Below are 20,063 nucleotides of genomic sequence, written 5' to 3' on the forward strand. Positions count from 1 at the left end.
TAAGTAAAACGATATGGTATTTGTCTAACTTATTTCACTTAGCATAATACCCTTTGGGCCATCCATGTTGCAGATGGCCAGATTTCATTCTTTTGTATGGCTGAGTAATATTCCGTTGTGTAGATGTACCACTTCTTTATCCATTCATCTATTGATGGATACTTAGGTTACTTTCATATCTTGGCTATTGTAAATAATACTGCAATGAATATATGGATGCATATGTATTTTTGAATTAGCATTTTGGGTTTCTTCAAATAAATACCCAGATGTGGAATTATTGGGTCCTTCTTTGTCTCTTGTTATAGCCTTTGTTTTAAAGTTTATTTTGTCTGTTATAAATATTGTTACCCCAGATTTTTTTTTTTCATTTCAATTTTCATGAAATATCTTTTTCTATGCCTTTACTTTCAATCTGTGTGTGTCTTTTGATCTGAAGTGAGTCTCTTGTAGGCACCATATGTAAGGGTTTTATCCATTCAGCCACCCTATGTCTTTTGATTAAAGCATTTGATCTACTTACATTGAAAGTAATTGTTGATAGATATGTATTATGGTAGATAGGATAGTATATGTACTATTTTATTCATATTTTTTGTCTTTTTTTTCCTTAAAGAAGTCACTTTAACATTCCTTGTAATACTGGTTTGGAGGTGATGAATGTCTTCAGTTTTTTCTTGTCTGGGAAGCTCTTTATCTGTCCTTTGATTCTAAATGATAACTTCGCTGGGTAGAGTAATCTTGGTTGTAGGTCCTTGCTTTTCATCACTTTGAGTATTTTATGCCAATCCCTTCTGGCCTGCAAAGTTTCTGTTGAGAAATCAGCTGACAGTCTTATGAGAACTCCCTGGTAGGTAACTAACTGCTTTTCTCTTGCTGTTTTAAGATTCTCTCTTTGTCTTTAACCTTTGGCGTTTTAATTATAATGTGTCTTGATATGAGCCACTTTGGGTTCATCTTGTTTGGGACCCTCTGCTCTTCTTGAACTCATAGGGCTATTTTCTTGGCCAGGTTATGAAAGTTTTCCATCATTATTTCTTCAAATAGGTTATCAATTCCTTGCTCTCTCTTCTCTCCTTCTGGTACCCGTATGATGCGAATGTTGGTATGCTTGATGTTGACCCAGAGGCCCCTTAAACTATCCTCATTTTTTTGAATATTTTTTTTCTTTTTGCTGCTCTGATTGTGTGTTTTCTGATACCTTATCTCCCAAATCACTGATTCAGTCCTCTGCTTCATCTAATCTACCTTTGATTCCCTCTAATGTAGTCTTCATTTCTGATTGGTTCTTTTATATATTTTCTATCTCCTTTTGTGTGTTTCCTATCTCTTGAATTTCTCACTGAGATCATTGAGCATCCTTATACCCGCCCAGTGTTTTGTTTAGTTCTTTATCTGGAGTTTTGTTCTGTTCTTTTGTTTGGGACATGTTTCTTTGTCTCCTCATTTTGGCTGCCTTCCTGTTTTTGTTCTTATGTATTAGGTGGAGCTGCTATATCTCCTGGTTTTAGTAGAGTCCCCTTATATGGTACTCTAGTGTGGTCTGAAGCCTGCCACTGGGTGTGTTGGTTCTGGGGCCTCTTGGGAGAAGCTCTGGTGCAGGCCAAGTTCAGCCTCTGCCTGTGCCCTGCCCAGGACCACTTAGTATGAGCTATATGGTGATCTGCAGATGGTTGCCACTTGTGTTGGGCTTGGAGGTGCCTGGGAGAGGCTAAGCTATGAACTGAGGCTGCTACTAATTACTAGCTTGGGGCCCCATAAGAAGAGGCATGGGGCACACCAAAGCCTGATGCTGCTTATTTGGGATTTTTGAGAGATTTTAGGAAAGTTTCCAGCATGAGTCAAGACAGGCCATTTTTATTGAAAAGCCACTGGAAGCAGCTTGGGTGGGCCCAAAAGTTGGGTGGGGCAGGAGTCTCAGGGAATCACCAGGGTGGGTTGAACAGTGGTAGCCAGGTTGATGGAGACTCAGATATGGTGGCCACCTGTGTCTGAATGCCAGGATGAGGGAGGGCTCAGCAAAGCAACAATGGCCTCTGCCAGCACTTCTCTCTGGGAGAACGCTGCCCCTCCAGCCCTTGCCCTGCAGCCAGACAGTTCAATTCCTCCCCATATGTCCCTGGTGCCTTTTGAGCTGCGGCCCCAGTGCTGGAAGTCAGAGTGAGTGACTGTCAGCAAGTAAGTCCATGCGTGGGCCCTTTAAGAGGAGCACCTGGGACTCCAGCAGCCCTCCATCTCACTCAGCCATAGTCTTCTCTGGTTTTCACAGCCAGAAATTGTGGGGACTTCTCTTACTGGTAATGGAACCTTGGGCTGGAGAGCCTGGTGTGGGGCTGGGACCCTTCATTCCTCAGGGGGTACCTCTGCAACTGAGATATCCCTCCCATTTTTTGGACCAGCCCATTCCATGTCTCTGTCCCTCCTACCAATGTTGCTTCTTCTGTATATATTTAATTATAGGACACGTGTTCAGCAAGTCCTCAGTCACTTCTCAATGATGGTTGTTCTGTAGTTTAGTTGTAATTTTGAGGTGGTCATGAGAGGAGGTGAGCACAGCATTTACCTACTCTGCCATCTTGACTGGAAGCTCTTTTAGAATTCCTCTTGAATACGAAAAAGTATTTCTTACTGCTTTAGGGTGGTCTCAGTTGAGCCAAGAAAATATATTTTGTTATTTTTCTTTATGTATTTCCAACATAATTATGTAAAATTTTTTGAAAAGTACAGAGTTGTTTTATAAAGAAAAAGTAAAACACATGATCCCACCACTCATTTGTACATTTCCTTAAAGATTGGAAATATCATGGAACAGAATGGTTTATCCATCAGGATATTCTCTTTAGAGAAACCAATTGAAAGATAGTGGAACTTTCCCTGGGCTTTTATCCTGCTTATGTTATCTTTTCCAAGTCCCCTTTCTTTCAAATAATACTGCCATCACACAGTTTCGGGTCATTTTATCAGAAAGTGATTATTTAAACTGTAAGTACCTTAGTAGAATTCCCAACATCAGGAATTCTTATCGATATTTAAGTAGAAAGAGGAAAATTTTTATAATTACTTTTAAATTTTTGTTGTGTATGTGTTAATAACTTAGAGATTTTTATTTAGTGCTTCTATTCATGATAGGTTTCATTAGTAAATAAAAGTATTTTGTAGCTCTCCAGTTTAAATCTAGAGATAGCATTTTTACTTTCTGGGTGAATTTTTAGTTGATAATGAGATCTAAGATAGCAAGGGAGAGGAAAAGACCAGATATTCTAGACCACCACACAGTAGTATCCCTGAACTTCAAAAGCCCCAGGAGGGTGCAGCTGGGGAGTGCTGTATTTTCTGTCCTCTTGGTGAGCTAAATTTGGTTTGGCAGAGAATTTTTAGGAGTAGATAAGGCTCTGTGAGTAAAACTTTGCAGTTTTAGCCAAAGAAAACAGACTGGAGATTTGATGACTCTATTTGATTTATTAGTGCCATATGCAGGGCCTTTTGATCTTCAGGATTCAGTAAACCAAGGAATTGATATTTATCAGAACTCCATCACATGGGAAGAAATCTTAATTTGCCTGTAGTGTTGATCCTAATGTAATTATCCAACACCTGCATCTGATTGATGATAATTGTGTTAGGATATATTACATTTTAATAATAGGTAGAGACAAACATTAAAAACAAGTTTTTGAATAGCATGAACATTGGAAATCTTATTTCTCAAGTACATCAAATTTACTTTGTTCAGTATTCAGCAGGTCCTCCACTAGTGTCATTTCATTCAACATTATTTTGTTATAATGTTAATGAGATGCTGTAAGAACTTAACTCTTGTTTATATAATTAGCCTATGGTAAAATTGGTTGGTTATATGTTGTTTCGCTAAAAGTCACAGGACCTATTGATGACGGTAAGTGAGGACTTACTGTATAACAAAACCTCTTTCTAGGCATGTAGGAACTGCATGTAGTGATTGTGGTTTTTAAAGAAAAAAGGGAAATAATTTGACATTGATGATACCACACGAGCAGATGTTTCATAATAAAGGCTACTTACAATGTTAATTTGTCAGACAACATAAAGGAGTTTCAATTAAGTTTGAGGTTTCACCCCACTTCTGAATTCCTTTGTAATACTTTTGTAAAGTAGCAAAAACCACAGGACACATATTTCTGCCATTAAGCCAGCAGAATCCATCTGTTTTTTGTCTTTTTACTACTAAGACAAGTTAACATATGACAGAAGTATATATGTCTGCAAAATTGAGATGAAATGTCAAGAACAGTATTATGGTATTAGTATTTTCTTTAAGTGGATCTTTTTCTTGAGACTCTTGGGGCCCACATTTTTCCATAGGAGGAAAAGCTTTTGGGGCTCAGTGAGGGGAATGCCCTACATAAATTCCACTTTCTTTTTTTCTGTGAATTCTTAATTATTACTTGACCAGGCACTTCTTGCCTGTAGATGATTTGTACTTAGATTAACAGTTACATTTTAATTTTATTCTTTGTGTATTCTGTTGCTATAGAAGTCTTTTCTAGAATGTCTTACATATGAGGCATTGACCGAGGCATTTTATCAGCTTCCTGCTCCAAGACAGGTTTGAGGGAAAATAAATTTTGGATCAGTCTAAAGGTCATGGCCTTTTTTTCTTGAAATGTCAAATATATTTTAGGGAAGACTGTCACAGGGGAAGAGGGTGAACAAACCAAATGGACTCAAACATGACTTTTCTTATATCATACTTTCATGGTTATTCTTATTGATGATAATAGTACCTAATTATTTAGTCATCATTTATTCCATGTTGTGTCCTAAATACTTTACTTGCATTATCTAATTCTCATAGTAACTATATGAATGATTGCTGTTATTAATTCCATTTTCCCACTTGAAAAATGGAGAACCTGACACCTGAAGAGATAATGTTATTTGGCTAAGGTCACACAGCTAGCAAGTGGTGGAATCAGAATTTAAACCAGGTCTGATGTTTCCAAAACATGGGTTCTGAATAATTTTATTATTCCATTATTTCCACCTTTACCCTCATATTAATCTTGAGTTTTCAAAGTATTTGACATTTAGATTTAGTGCAAAATTCATCTCACAAGTAAAATATAGTTATTTTAGGTTTTTTGCCTTTTTAAAAAACTTTCCCTCTATTGTAGCGCATTTGGCTTTCTACATCTCACTATTACATCTTAATATATATATGAATCTCACGATGTGTGCATATGTACAACACATATGTACATATGAAGATACATACAACACAGCAGTTGTCCATAGCAGCCTCCAAATAGTGCCCTCTGTGTTCTCTGTTTTTTCTTGTTTACTGGAAAATGTTACTGGAGCCCCAGTAATGAATAGGGGCTTAAAGTTCATGCTTGGTATCTCTTAACTCTGCTCCTCTTTTTTTGCACAAGAACATGTGATCCTCTGTAGTGACTTTGCCCTGTTTATGGAGTGTATGCTATTACTGACAGGATGGGCAGGTTTTACAGTTAAAATATTCCTAAAACACAGGTCTTAAAACGGTTAAAATACGTATAAGACAGACCAATCCTGGAACCTTTACTTGGTCATTTCTTTACAATGTGCTTCATAAAACTCTGCAGGCTAGATAGAGCAGGAAGTTTACTCAACTGACTTCAGCTGATAAATCAGACTGACTTTGGGGAAATGTTCTGGAATACTACACCAATGTGATTCAAGATCTGGTATACTAGGAGAGATAGTTTAGTGTTTGACATCTGATCTCTCTAGCAGAATGTATGCTTACCACACATACAGTAGTATCAGATGGAAGAAGCTAGTTTCTCAAACAGTTTGAGATGGATGTTTGCTTCTGATTAGCTTGTGTGTGTGTGTTGGATGAATGAGCAATTGAGAAATCATGACCATGTGTTTGCTGTCATTTAAACTGCCAATCTAATCTAAATATACATGTGGGTGCCTAAGGAGACTTCTTTCTTTTCAAGAGGATCATTCTTAACAGCTCTCAACTCCTTGCTGACAAACATGAACTTTGGGGCACTTCTGTTTTCCTGAGGGCTACGCTGTTTTCTTTTAAATAAGGTGAGGAGGATTTCTTTGCTTGCTGTATTTCTTGGATTTAAAGGCCAGCAGTATGTAAAGTTTATTTACCATGAGCAATAACTTCATAGGAAAGATAGCTTCTAGGATATTATACAAGGTAGCAAAAGAAGTGGATGATGATATAAGTAAAAGACATAGAGGGTTTCAGTGTACAGAAGAATTCAGGAAAACCTTGTTAGTTTTAGATCACTAATTTGCATATAGCATGCTTTAATCTCGTTAATAAAAAATTAGAGAACATGTTTATAAAAGAGGAGGTATGATTTTATAATACCTCATTATATAATAGAGTCTGTATATGCATTTCCATGCCCCTTCCCCCCCCCCCCAGAGTTCTTTAAGGTAGAAAAAAGATACCCCTTCCCTCTGACTTCAAAGTATTTAGACATATTTTATCTACCCAGAAATTGCTGAAATACATATTAAAGAAATTGAAGTTTTCTATTCATGATTGTAATATTATAGACTTCCTTTTATTTTCTTAGCGAAGCTAAGGATTAGAGTTATAAATATCTTACTAATCAGAATGAATCTTTTTATTTAGGAAAGAATAATACTATTCATTTTGTCATAATTATATAGCTTATCATATTTTGAAAAGCCATATATCCAAAATGTTTTTCTTTACACATTCACATATTTTTAGATATAAAAGCAAACAGTGTAAAATTTGACTTACTAAAAATAACAGAACACCCCTTGTCATCTAACCACTAGAGTATTGGATAAAAAAACTAGTTACCACTAAATTGCTCATTAAAGTGTTATTTCCTTAGTATTCTTAATAATCCTAGAGAAACTATCTTATTGTTAAAAATTTATTGCTATGTAAATTCTTACACATGTACGTGTTTTAATGTTTAGTTTATTTTATACTATATGTCTGTTTGAATAGAATTTGGCTTATAGATTATATATATGACAAATATAAACTGAAATAAGTACTAACAAAATTTAAAGAACACAGCATAGCATTAATTCAGAGATAGGCAAATTTTATACATGGACAATAAGGTCTGCAACTTTTTTCTTAGAGAAATATGAGAGTTACGTAGTTTTATATTTGGAATATCAAAACCTGCACATTCATTGGCAGAATAAATTTTCCTGGAACTGTATGTAGTGAAGGAGAATTTATCATATAGGTCTCTAAAATTAAATGCAATCACTTGATGTCCAAATAGTTTGTTATATGTAAATAGGCAAAGTAATTTCAAGTAAATGCTAATCTCAGTAAATTAAAATTGTTTTTCTCATGGGGTAGAACATACTGTTTTTACCCAGACATGGAAATATCTAAAGGTTTAAGAAACTTTTTTTTTGAATATTTCCTTTTTAAATGTGTTCATTCCAGTGTAATTTCAGAGAAAACAGAAGCTGATCAGAATAAATCCCTTTCATTCCAAGAAGAGTCATATTTAGTAAATTCTATCCTAAAGCAGTAAGCGGAGCCTTCGTGCTCCTGCAAAGCTAGTCACCCCTCTCCTTTCCCTCCCTCCCTCTTTCACCCTTCCCCCCGTTGCTCAGCCCACACTCAGGGAATTGTGCAATTTGCTCAGTTCACCAGGACAATTATAAGAATAATAATGTCAATATTTCTAGTTTTCTTTCAAATTTTCAGTTTATAAGATAACACCACTTTCCAGACTAATTTGACTTTCAAGTTTCTAGCAGCCAGCTGGTAAAGAGGATGTGATCTATTACACATTTCACATTGTTCATGACATGAAAACCAATCTCTTAGGAGATGTTTAAGTCAAATGCAATTAAGTGGAAAGAAGACTCTGTGTTTTCTCTTTGCTTTTCAGCACATGGTCTTTTAAATGTAGTGGATAAAAAGGTAGTAAGTAACCTTTGCTGGGTAGAGAGAAATTTGAATGCCATGTTATAAACTAAATGTTCCAGAACTTTAAATATAATGTATATATTTGAAACATTTACACACGTGTGGATAGTGAGGTTTATAGAATTGAGCTTTTCCTGAATAATAATTCTGAGTAGAAAATGCGGTTGTTTTATGAAGATTAAAAACAAGTTTAGGCTTTTCGATCATTCTTGAAATATTGAAATTGAATGAGTTTCTGAGGATCAATTCAGAAACAGTTCCAAACCATCGTCTAAGAATGCTGTAAATCATTTGTGTCGCTGCTCTAATTGAACAGCGTGGCTCTAAACCCTCATTAACTTGTCTGTAAGGAAGAGAAAATTGAGGAGAGTAAGGAAGAGAGAGGCCGAGGAGAACTCTAGCCGGTGCTGTCCTGAGCTGCCATTCTTGAAGGACAATCCTTTGAGCTAATTTCAGTCTCATAAAAAAAAAATCTATTTAGTGATTAGTAACCAGTGGATAAGAGCAGAATGCCCAAGTGAATAAAGGCCATAAATACTGAAGTCCTTGGGATAGCAGCCTGTAAAACTGTCAGAAAGCATTGCTGAAGTGACAAAAGATAGCCCGAAGTAACAAGAAGTGTTCACTCACCAGGCAATACTCCATATTCAAAGACAGAAGATGTAATTTAGTTTTCTTAAAAAATAGAGGTTCTTCCTGAATCCAGTACCTGCCCTACTTTAATTATTTTGTTTTGGATGGTATCTATTTACTTTTAATTTATGGTTGATTGCATTTGCTGGTAGGAATCACGAGGCCTGTTTAAAGATAGCTGTGTTTCCAAAAGTAGAACTATGATCACTGAAACTTCTGTTTAGATCCATCAAGATCTACTTACTTGCTAAGAATGTGCAGCATAACTAGTGAGTGGGTAAGTATGTGTGTGTGTGTGTTTAAAAGGCAGGTGGTTAGGAATTAAATGCTGACGAGTGCCTTTCTCTTAGTTTTAAATTAAAGTCTAAAGTTCCCAATTCTTAAATATTTCTCCCTAAGGGAAAAAAAAGATAAATAAATAAAAACAGAAGAATGTAAGTCTCTATAAAAAACTGTTTTGTTATTACTGCACAATACTGAGAAAACATATAATTAAAGTCTTACCAGGCAGACTTTAGATTTGTTTTTAGGGTTAGGGAAAATTCAAGATGATGGAATCAAAGGCCTTTATTCGAAACTCCCATTGTTCTAACTATGATGATGATTTTATGGCATTTGAATTACAGTGTTAGCAATCAAAATGATATGTTCCACAGTTTTACAGTATAACCTTCAAATCCCAAATGTGTGTTTTAGAGATGTGTTTTGGTGTATTGAAAGTGTTGTGCTTCTTCAAGTTAGAGAATTTTATCAACTTACGAGTATTTGCTGTTCAACATCCCGGCTGTGAGAACTGGAGGTGTCATTCAGTTGAAGGGAGCAGATGTTAAAGGTTCTTGCCCCTGCCTCCCTAATCCCAAACACCCTTGAAGAAGAGAAACGTTCTGTTACCCAAATAGCCATCTTTCTGATGGTGAGAAAAGGCGGTAAAAGGCAGTAAATCTGCCTTCTCATTATGAAGTGCAACAATAGATTGATTTATGAAGAAAAGCAACTGTTGGGCTTATATAAGATGTGTGCATGGAAATGTAGGTTCCTTTAGAGCCTATAAGCAGTAGCATTCCTCCAATTCTTGACAAGACTCTAATATTACCAATAGGGAATGTGCTAATTCTAAATACCACATTTTTAAAAGGGGTACATTGAGAACAAAACAAAAAATCTACCTCGGGATGTTTTCACAGGAAAACAGCCTCTTAAATGTGTGGTGTTTTTGCTGTTTCAGTTTATTTTCATTAAGATAGAGGGACTTCTTAAAAATTGTTTTATTTTTATAAACTTTTTATTAGTATTTGACATTTTAAATAGAAGTGAATGTAACTACAGCATATTTAGATGTTAAGCTGTTTATAAAAATTTCAGTGTCACTTAATTAATATTGTATAATTTTCAGCCAACACTATAAAATTGGCACCTCAAAAAGAGCCACAAATGAAGACAATTTGAAATTTCTGTGGGGGAAGAGACACAGGTCATAGAAAGTGTTTTGAGTTGGGTTTTGTTTTAACATCTATGAGCACTTTAAAATCTTTTAAATAAGTTTTTGTTATGTCTTATTTAATAAGGAACTTTATTATAGTATTTCTACTTACCTTAAAAATTAAAATTTTAACTTCTAAGTCAATTTTGAGCATAAAATGTTATAAAAATACAAAAATCTGGATAGCCATTGAGTAAATTGTAATAACACTGCCTTATATATTGAGACCATATCACTCCAGAATTTGAAATCTATGTGATGTAATTAAGGTTTGAGCAGGTAAGTTATAGAATTAAAGCTGATAATTGTCTGTAGAGTTGATATTAAAACTCATCTCTTTTAGGAAACGTTTATCCCCAATATATGTACATTTCCAAATTATAGAAATAGCCATACTAACATATTATGAACAAGAAAGTACTTACAAAAATTTGAAAATTTAAAAGAAAGAGACACACAATAAACATGAATAAAGGTTCCATTATTTTCTTTTACCTTTATGGATTCTCTTATGTACATCTGTGCACACATATGTGCGTACCCACACCCAAGGAACTCTGGAGTGCCCTGATCCAGAAGAAAGGGCTCCAGGGTGTTACCTGGAAAATGTACTGTTATTCTAATGAGGAAGATACAAGGCTTGTAAAGAAATAATCCTTGCAACTATCTACAATCTGTATTGTATAGACTGATAATGAGAAATGTTGCATTTTTTACCTGATGATGATTGGACAGTTTTAAATCTGGATTTCCCAGTGGATTTTGGTTATTTTGGAAGTGAAAGGACCATAGGAATAAGGTCTTAGCAAATAAAAGTGAACTCTTGATGCTGCTGCAATGATAGTAAATCTAAGCTTCATGTTTAAAGGGGAAAATGCTCTAAGTCAAAAGATTAATAAATCTTCTTGACATTTGCATAAGTCTATAAAGATTCTATTGATGTCATTCAAATGCTCTGTCACCATTTTAAAGTAAGCTATTTTTAAAAAGGTCTAAAGTTAATAAGGAAATGCAGTTAAATGTCTTGTCAAGATGATGTCCTGAGGTGTATTTATATTTTAGTTCATTTCAATTAATCACCACCTTTATATACCCTGAATTCATTTTATTTAATTTACTTTAATATTTTAAATTTTAGAATCCAAAACTGAGAGCTATAACCACATACAGTGTACTTTTTAGGACTTGATTCAATTCAACAGTGCCCTTCTATATAGAGAGGATATAATAATACTCTTCCATTATTTCAAGCTTCTTTTGCTCCACACAGGTGTATTATTTCAAAAGTAACTGAATAGTTGTTCTGACAATAGTTTCAGTATCTTATTGTTAACTGATGAGCAGTGGTGTTTTGATGTTCATTGGTCAGCTTCAATAACAGTTAATTATGGGCCAATTCTATCAAGACACTTTTTTTTTCTTCCTATTTCTCTTTCGTGAAGCATTACAGCTCGAAACCCTTTCGCTTGTAACTTTTTCCTTTCTCTACTCACCACCCTGAAAACACACAAAAGAGAAAAAGAAGGCCAGTTAAAAGATAGATCTGATATTACAACTAAGTGCTGTTTGTAATGGCTGGTTGTGAAACTCAACTTGTATGCTTGTAGTCTTTGCTCAAGGAATGGTAACACGCTTATAGGTTGGTGCAACTGTAAATGGTCTGTTTCCACATAGTTTCTCATTCCTAAAGCTCTTAATGAGCAAGTGATTTTAAGGACACATCTGGCACATAACACCATCTTGCGACAACTGGATTTTTGAAAGATCACATGTTCTGGCCACGATGGTCAGTAGCAGCCTTCAAAGTACAACTGGTGATGAGAGATAAAAGACTTGAGACTCCTCTGTTTAACAGAGAGGAAGCTAAAAGAAAATTATAGCCAGCCCTAAGTGTGGAAAAGGATCTTATGGAAAGATTTATAGATCCTTGTTCCCCAAGGCCATTTCATTTCCTAATGGGATTTCGTGTTCTCAGACAGGGAGTGATGGGTACAAATGATGACAGGATTTAATAACAGTGAAGATGACAATAATAGCGAAGGAAGCAAATGCAATTGTAAAAACAGAGGCCCCTCGGTATAAAGCCAGTTATCTTTGCATCCAGGATAATTTTGTCTGTAAGACGAAAATATAACAGTGTTTTGAGCATAACATACTGTTTTGCTAACAGTAAAGAAGGGTAATTCTTAGGATCTTGCTCTTACCAGAAAATGACAGGCGCAATAGCTTTTGATAATATAAGGGCCCAAGAGGCTAAATACACGCACAATTCTAATTTAACATCAAGTTCATTCAAGTTGTCATAATACTTACAAATGGAGAAGGTTTGCCAAAGAGAGATGTGGTGTCTTCCCCATGGTCATAGACTTAAGTAACTGTCCAGCAGTAAAGGTTGCAGTTTCCTATTCCAGTGTCCTATCCCCAAATTCACCCTTGTTTTCAAAGAAAGAGCTGTTGGCAAGTTATTTAAAGCATGAAATCTGTTTTGTTCCTGGGAGTTATGGAAACTGTATAGAAGGGTTGGGGGAAAAGAGTAGATAGCTTCTGAAGGCAAATAAAATAAATGATTGTAGTGAGTTGCCTGATGGGCTTGTCAGCCCTTTTGATCAGTGCCAATGTCAAGAGGATTTGGACAATTCACGAGAGAAACTTTCTTGCTTTTTTTAAACAAAACTATTAGTGAGGTGGGAAGCCAGGATCCATTGTAGTATTGATTGGAGAAATGTTAGAAGCAATAGATACAGACACAGTCAGACCCAGGGATGAAGTGTGTTGTTTTACCACTGGTTTGCTTTGGGTGCCAATCAGGAGATGTCACTTAGGAATGGTAGGCTATTCAGTACATCTTTCACAGTGACAGAAAATTTTGTTCCCTGAAACTAGTGTTATAAACGAGTGTTAGTGTGTTCCGAACCCTGCTTCAAATTAATTGCATTTTTTCAAAGCTAATAGGTGTAGCAGAATGAGCACTGGACTAGAAGTTAGAAAACCTGGTTCTAATTAACCAAAATGCCCACTGGTCACTTAATCTTATTGTGCTTCAGTTTCAGCATCAATAAGATGGGGGTGAAAAGATGAGTCCTGCTGTGTTAGTCGGCTTGGGCTGCTATAACAAAATACCATAGACTGGGTGGCTTAAACAATAGGAATTTATTTATTACAGTTCTGAAGGCTGGGAAGTCCAAGATCAAGGTGCTAGCTTATTCCTGTTCCCCTGTGAGGATCCTTTTGTTGGCTTAACCTGGCTGCCTTCTCACTGTATGTTTATATGGGGGAGAGGAGGGAAGGAGCAAGCTCTCTGGTGTTTCCTCTAAATAGAGCGCTAATCCCATTGTGAAGGCTCCACCCTCATGACCTCATCTAGACCTAATGACTACCTTCCAAAGGCCCCACCTCCAAATGCTATCACGTGGGGGTTAGGACTTCAACATGAATGAAGGTGGGGGGGGCACAATTCAGTCCATAACACTTGCCTTTCTCACAGTAGCGCAAATGAAATAAAGACTATGAAAGAGCTACACAAAGATACATTAAGAGGTGAGGGTTATTGACAAATGTTTATTCAGTCTTATTTTCATATACCTTTCTATATAATAAAGGTTTGTACTTCTGGCATGTTTATTGGGAAGCAGTTACTAATGTAACACCAAATGACTATAAAAGTTCTGAGGTTTCTGCCTTTTGACAATTTACTCTTACATTGATCTTTTCAGATTAATTTACCCTAATGTGTTATTTTATAACTTTTCAATACTTGTTTCTTTGCTTAACTTTGACCTTACCTCTTACTGACATAGCTCTCACAATATATTACCTATTAATGGATTGGTAGAGTGCATTCATGTGATCAAGAACATTTTCCCACAATTTTTCATAATGGATGTTATGTCATTTTTCTTTAAAATTAAATGTATATTTTAATATTGAGTTGGATTACCTGTTTCTTATAAAAGAGAAACTAAATGAGATAGTATTTTTTTCAGTTTTATTGAGATATAATTAACATATGACATATTAAGGTATATAACAATGATTTGATACATGTATATATTGTGAAACGATTATCACAATAACTTTAGTTACTTAACATCCATCATTCCTTAAAAATGATTTTTAATGCTAGGCAAAAAAAAAAAATGTCAGTGACTATTGTATTTTCATGAAGGAAGGGCTAAACAGGAGACGTAGTACTTCAGTCACGCATGAAAACTGAACAGGAATGTAAAGTATATTATATTTGTGTTTTCTTCTCTGAGTAATACTCATCATTGACCCAGTCTTTCTGGATATTTATGCAAAGAAAAGATAATCTTTATTGCAGGCTATATGTTTTCTTTTTCTAAAAGAGGTATACATTTTATGAAGAAAATGTAGCAATGTGTCTAAAATAATTTCTGTTTTACTTGTTTACTGTATTCTTTCTTTCTTCTGATGAAAGGTGTGTATTATTCTCTCCCTTTTTATTTTGATTGTTTTAAAGATCAACTTGAAATTCTGTTCATGAATATAGTTGTTTATTTGAAGGGATGGAACAACTCCTGTCTTCTGATTACCTAAGGAGAAAGTTTGCTTCCAATGTAAGAAACAATGCCAGGTTTTACAAGCCTTCTCCGGTGACCCACCTTGACAGGTGTTCTCTTTTGAAACACTTAACGTCCAGGAGTTGTAAACACGTGGGATTTTTCACTTGTCTTGGACAAAAATAATCCTCCGTAGAAAATCCATTACAAAATGATTTTGCATAGCCATTTATTGTTGAAGATTGCATTGCAAATCTTGGTAGGCCCATTGTTTTGGTAGTAAAGATATATCTTGTTTTAGGCAATAGAAGAGTTTGAGATCATTTGTAAATAATAGCAGCAACCAAAGGTTGATTAGCTATTATTACAACAGCAGTGGGCTAGGAGTTTTTACCTTATCATTTTAACATTACCACGTCTACGTGAGGTTCAGTGCCCTCACTCTGTGAGGAAACCAATGCTTAAGTTATTGTCCCAAAAGCATACACTAGCAAGCAATCGGATTTGCGATTCATAAGCCTATATATACGTTTGTCACTGGAGGTCACCATTTAAAGAAACTTCATGTCTAGTATTTGATTACTTAGTAGTTCAGCTTAAGCTTGTGCTTAGGGCATCAGTAAAAAGAAGCAAATATTTTTTTAGTGGGGAGAACTTTGATATTTCAAAAGCAAGCATCAAATTAGTAAGGGGAAGAATCAGAACCTAATTGAAGTTCTCTACGCTTAGGTTTTGGCACATACACACACAGGGAAGGAGGATACCATAATCTTTTCAATCCTTAGGGCCTATAAAGGTCTTAATCTAGCCCTGTTTTTGTGAATATTTTTTGTAAAGCAAATAACCTTTCCTAGTTTATACAATCATCCTTGATTTGTGTTTTTAGAGGGTAAAACTGATTTTGAAAAATAAAATACAGGCTTCACTTAAAGTGAGCTGCAGTTCTGTTTTGTTGGACTTGATAAAGTGTAAGACTGTGTCAGCCTCATGTAGTAGCAGAATGACTTCTCGAACAGTTAACGGTTATGTTATGTTATGTTATGTTATGTTATGTTATGTTATGTTATGTTATGTTATGTTATGTTATGTTATGTTATGTTATGTTATGTTATGTTATGTTATGTTATGTTATGTTATGTTGTTATACCTGGTCTTATAGTAAAAAAGACCGGGTCTCTTATATTAATTTTTGCTCCGAAAGACGCATTAGAGCGGATTTTCTGGCTAGGTCTTATTTTTGGGGAAACACGGTAGTTGAATTCTGTCCTGGTCAGCAGGTTAGTTTAAGGTCCATCCACCACGACATGATTGTACATGCTTCATAAATGTTTTTATTGAGTGGTAACTGTGTTCCGTCAGGGTGCTTTCTTGCAAATCCCTTTGGAGAGTATGCCGGGATGTTACCTCTGGATAAATCAATAAGTTTTTAGTTTTCTCATGATACTTTTCTTATTTCTTTTATGCCTTCTTAAATTTAAGATTCTTTCAAACACATGGTTTTTTTTGCACTTAGGCAAAAAAAAGCAATTAACCTAGTATCAGTGGTGTTCAACCAGGAATTTTCGTTAGTATCATTTGTTGAGCTTTTCAGATATAACCATGCCTGGATCTCCACACCATGTTGTGGAATCGGAGTCTCCTCATGTGTAGAATCCTCCCAATGATGCTCATGCGTATCCATAGCTGTGAATCTCTGGGTCCTTGATCAGTGTTTCCCAAAGTCTGGTTGGTCCCAGTACAGCAGCATCAGCAGCATCTGGGAACTTGTGAGAACTCCAGGTTCTCCTCCCTCCCGCACACTTACAGAATCCAACTCTGGGGTGGGGCCCAGCAGTCTGTGTTTTATCAAGTCCTCCGGGTGATTTGAATGCCCTTGAAAGTGTGAGAATCACTCCTTCGATTATCTCCAAGGTCTCCTCCAAAATTTCACAAATCCTGTCCTGGCTTAAAAAAAGTTTCCAGGACATTGGAATTTGTTGCCCATCGTTCCACATTTTATCCTTCTCTATCCACCTCTGTTGCTTTAAACTTTCTATTTGAACAGTCTCATTGAATAATGTGTCTTCTATTGCAAACCTCCTTAAATGCTTTACGGATGAGGCAGAGTGTTAATTATAAACGTTGAATAAAAAGCCCTTTTCTCCAATTGTATTATATTTCTTACTCTTTGTCAGTTTTCTAATGGTTAGCAACTGTGGAATTATTAACCTAGTTTATGGTTAGGAAGCTAAAAGAACGCTGCCTGCAGGTTCTGGCGTTGGCATGATGCTTGAGACAGATGGGTCCAGTTTACCGTGCGGTAGTTGGAGAGATGACCATCACCCTCTCTTGCTACTCAAATTAATGTCACTCTCAGCAAACAGCTCTGGCAGAACGGCTCCTTTAAGTCCAGTGCAACGTGTACTGGTCAGGCAGGATGGGGAATTAGAGCTCTCTCTGCTCACTGTAAGGAAACCTCTTTCTTGGCTCCCAAATGGTTTCCAGAGCTATCAAAATAATACCATTTGCAGACACTTTTCATGGCTGAAAAGAGCAACGTGGAGAGGAAAAGGAGTACTCTGTGGACCGCGGGAGAAATGTTTTGCAGCTGGCATTGCACAGAAATGCTAACTGAATGCCCTCTCAGTTGTGTAACTCACCGTTGTGGCTCACAGTGGAAGAGACACTCAACAGAAATGAAGAGTACCTCACACAGGCGTGTGTACTTGTAGACCGACTCTTCTCTGTGGGCTGCAAACAGCACTGTGTAGGACATTGTACTGCAGATCTCAAGTAAATCTCGCCGTGGTGAAGGGTTGGGGGGCCGCCTGCTGCTCATTAGAGATCCTGTCTGGCTCTTTTCCTGCAGAATGAGTGGTAGATTGCTGACACCTGTTTTCCCATCCAGCCTGAGGATGTGAAGTGTGCATTAGGAATGCCTGAAAGTGCTTCCTTGTGTCTTCGTCTGTGGAGTTTGGTGTTGCTTGGAGAGGAGGGGGTGGGGGTTCAGTGCTGGGAGGGGAGATGAAAAATCAGTGGTGAGAAACTGCAGTATAAACAGAACTGAGGTTTTCATCCTCATTTAGTCGCTTCTGATTATGCTCTTAGTTTGTCCGCGTGGCCCCGGTCCACTTGGTCACCTACTGAGCAAAGTAGAAAGATGTGTCTTGTACATGAGAAGACCTCAGATATTTCTCAAATAACATGAGTATCTAGTTGAGACTATGAGCACAATTAGAAGTGGGATAGAAATAGCCCACTCTTACAACCAAATTTATCAATATGATTAAGTTATTTTCAAATAAATTTGACCTTAAATATATAAAATTCAAGTGTGGTGATATTATGATCTGTTTGCGCAATTCTGTCCAGGTATTTGCTCTTCCCATCTTTATTTATTGTAAAACCTCAAAAACTGGCGGACAGTGGAACAGAGGACCTAATGTGCTGCCTTCAGTCACAGATATAGAGTGCCTACTATGTGCAATGCATTATGTTAAGTACCAGGGGGTAACAAGAAGCACAGGAGAGACCCCCCCAACCCCTGCTTTTTTAAGTGCTGGCACTCTACTGGAGAGATAAGACACACGTCAGAGGTAGCATAACACTGCAGCATATCTGATAAGCACAGAGACGATCCATATTTTAGTGGGATTGGAGAAAGAAGAGAGCTGTGAATTAGTTGGGTGGGTTAAGGAGGATGTGGCATTTGTTCTGGGTATTAAAGGATGAGGAGAATTCACTGAGAATGAAAGAATGGGGTATGTGTATGACACGCTTTCCCTGCATCAGTAGGCTGTGGAATTAAAGGGTGGTTTGGTTTGGTTTTGTTTTATTTTGTTTTGTTTTGTTTTGTTTTGTTTTGCTTTGCTTTGCTTTGCTTTGCTTTGTTTTGTTTTGTTTTGTTTTGTTTTCAGTAGTGGCAACATTTTCCCCTGACTCATTTGTGGGACTTGGCCAGGTCTCCTTGTGAATATTGGCCTCTGTTTGTGAACTGTGGATGAATGAGGTTAGGGTTGGGTCATGGCCTTGGATCAGAGTGAAATTAACTGGCTCATAATGCGATTGAACTAATGACCTTGGCCTCATTACCACTATGTTTTAAGCAGCTGAGTCAATCAAACATTGCAGAAAGGGTAATCAAGGTATCTTTTAGAAAGAGATCTGGATAGCAGTAAACATGGGAGTGAAATCAAAGCCAGGTTCTTTACCGCATGTAACACCCAGGTGTTTATCTCTTCATCCTTGAGTTTACATTCTTGTTTCTGCATTTAGTAAAACTATGGTGGACAAAACAAAAAGGACCCCCTGACTCTCCTGTGTTAGTGTTTTTGACATAATGCAATGTGTGGTCATTTTTCTTGTGCAGCATCAGGCTGTTTTTGCAGAGCAAGATATTTTTGAGCTACACTATTGTTTTTAACTTCAGATATGTAGTGTTCCATAAATGTATTGATGATGCCTTTTTCTTCTTTAAAGTCTGAACAACCCAGTCCTGCCAGTTCCAGCTCCAGCTCCAGCTCCAGCTTCACACCGTCCCAGACCAGGCAACAAGGTATCAAAATCTCCCTGGCAAATGATGAGACATTTTTCTCATAAAACATCTTAATGAGTTGATTTATGGCCTATTTTCTACTGTTTTATTATTTGAATGGTAACTTGGCTTTTATGCAGTTGTATTTATTTCCCCTAGGAATGCACTTGAGTATTGTTCTGATGTATGAGGACAGCCTCTAGAAATTCCCTTTTCCAGTCCTGGCCATCAGTGTCCCATTTTACAAAAGGATTATAGACACAGCCTATTCCAGGGAGTTCCCAAAGGAAATACAATCGCAAAAGCTGGACTCGAGAGGCTTTGACATAGACACATAGGTTTTTACTTTCCTTCCTGAACATCTTTCATTTCATTTATTTTTTTCCTACAGATTTCTTTGGCAAGTGTTAATTTTCTGTCTTTAAAATTAGTTTTTTTGCTACTTAAACTCAAAGAAATTTGAATTTAAAGATGTTTTTAAAAGAAACTTAAGCCAAAACATAGAACCTTAACTAAATGTATTTTCCATTTGTGTGTGGAAAATCTCCAAATATGGGCTCTTTTTTTTCTTTTAAACATGGAAAATGAAATAATAACAAAGAATAATTTGTTTTTGAGCATCATGTTGCACATTAGCCTTTTCATTGACCACACTGAATTCCTGATGGCCTTGTATGTTTTGAAAAGGATTAAATTGCTGTGTGTGTTTGGGCTAAGGCTAAGCTTCTAGGAAAAAATAAAAGACACTGATCGTTTGTGCTATTCAGATTTCTTGTTCCACTGACTTCCAAAGGTATAAACGCAGGACAGAAGCAGGGAAATTTGGGTTTGGAAGAATGTGAGATTGCAGTCAGTACTTATTTTTAAACTGATCTAATGATAGCTCAGATGTTCCTATTAGATTAGACTTTAGGAATCTCCTAATCCAGAATGAAAGTGCCTCTCTCACTTTTTTGATTGCCTTTACAATCTCTTCTGTTAAGATTA

The 20,063-nt window shown here is 36.4% G+C and overlaps 1 protein-coding gene across 2 annotated transcripts in view; it reads left to right on the top strand.

The window, feature by feature from the left end:
* The window catches only part of MLLT3 (MLLT3 super elongation complex subunit), a 261,128-nt gene that overhangs the window by 222,285 nt on the left and 18,780 nt on the right, over positions 1–20,063 (top strand). For both annotated transcript variants that reach the window (XM_019750373.2, XM_019750374.2), the window contains exon 6: positions 19,022–19,097. In XM_019750373.2, coding sequence (XP_019605932.2) covers positions 19,022–19,097 — 76 coding nt within the window. The remainder of the gene's footprint in view (positions 1–19,021; positions 19,098–20,063) is intronic.

Source organism: Rhinolophus sinicus, linkage group LG04, assembly GCF_036562045.2.
Source record: "Rhinolophus sinicus isolate RSC01 linkage group LG04, ASM3656204v1, whole genome shotgun sequence".
Classification (NCBI taxonomy): Eukaryota; Metazoa; Chordata; class Mammalia; order Chiroptera; family Rhinolophidae; genus Rhinolophus; species Rhinolophus sinicus.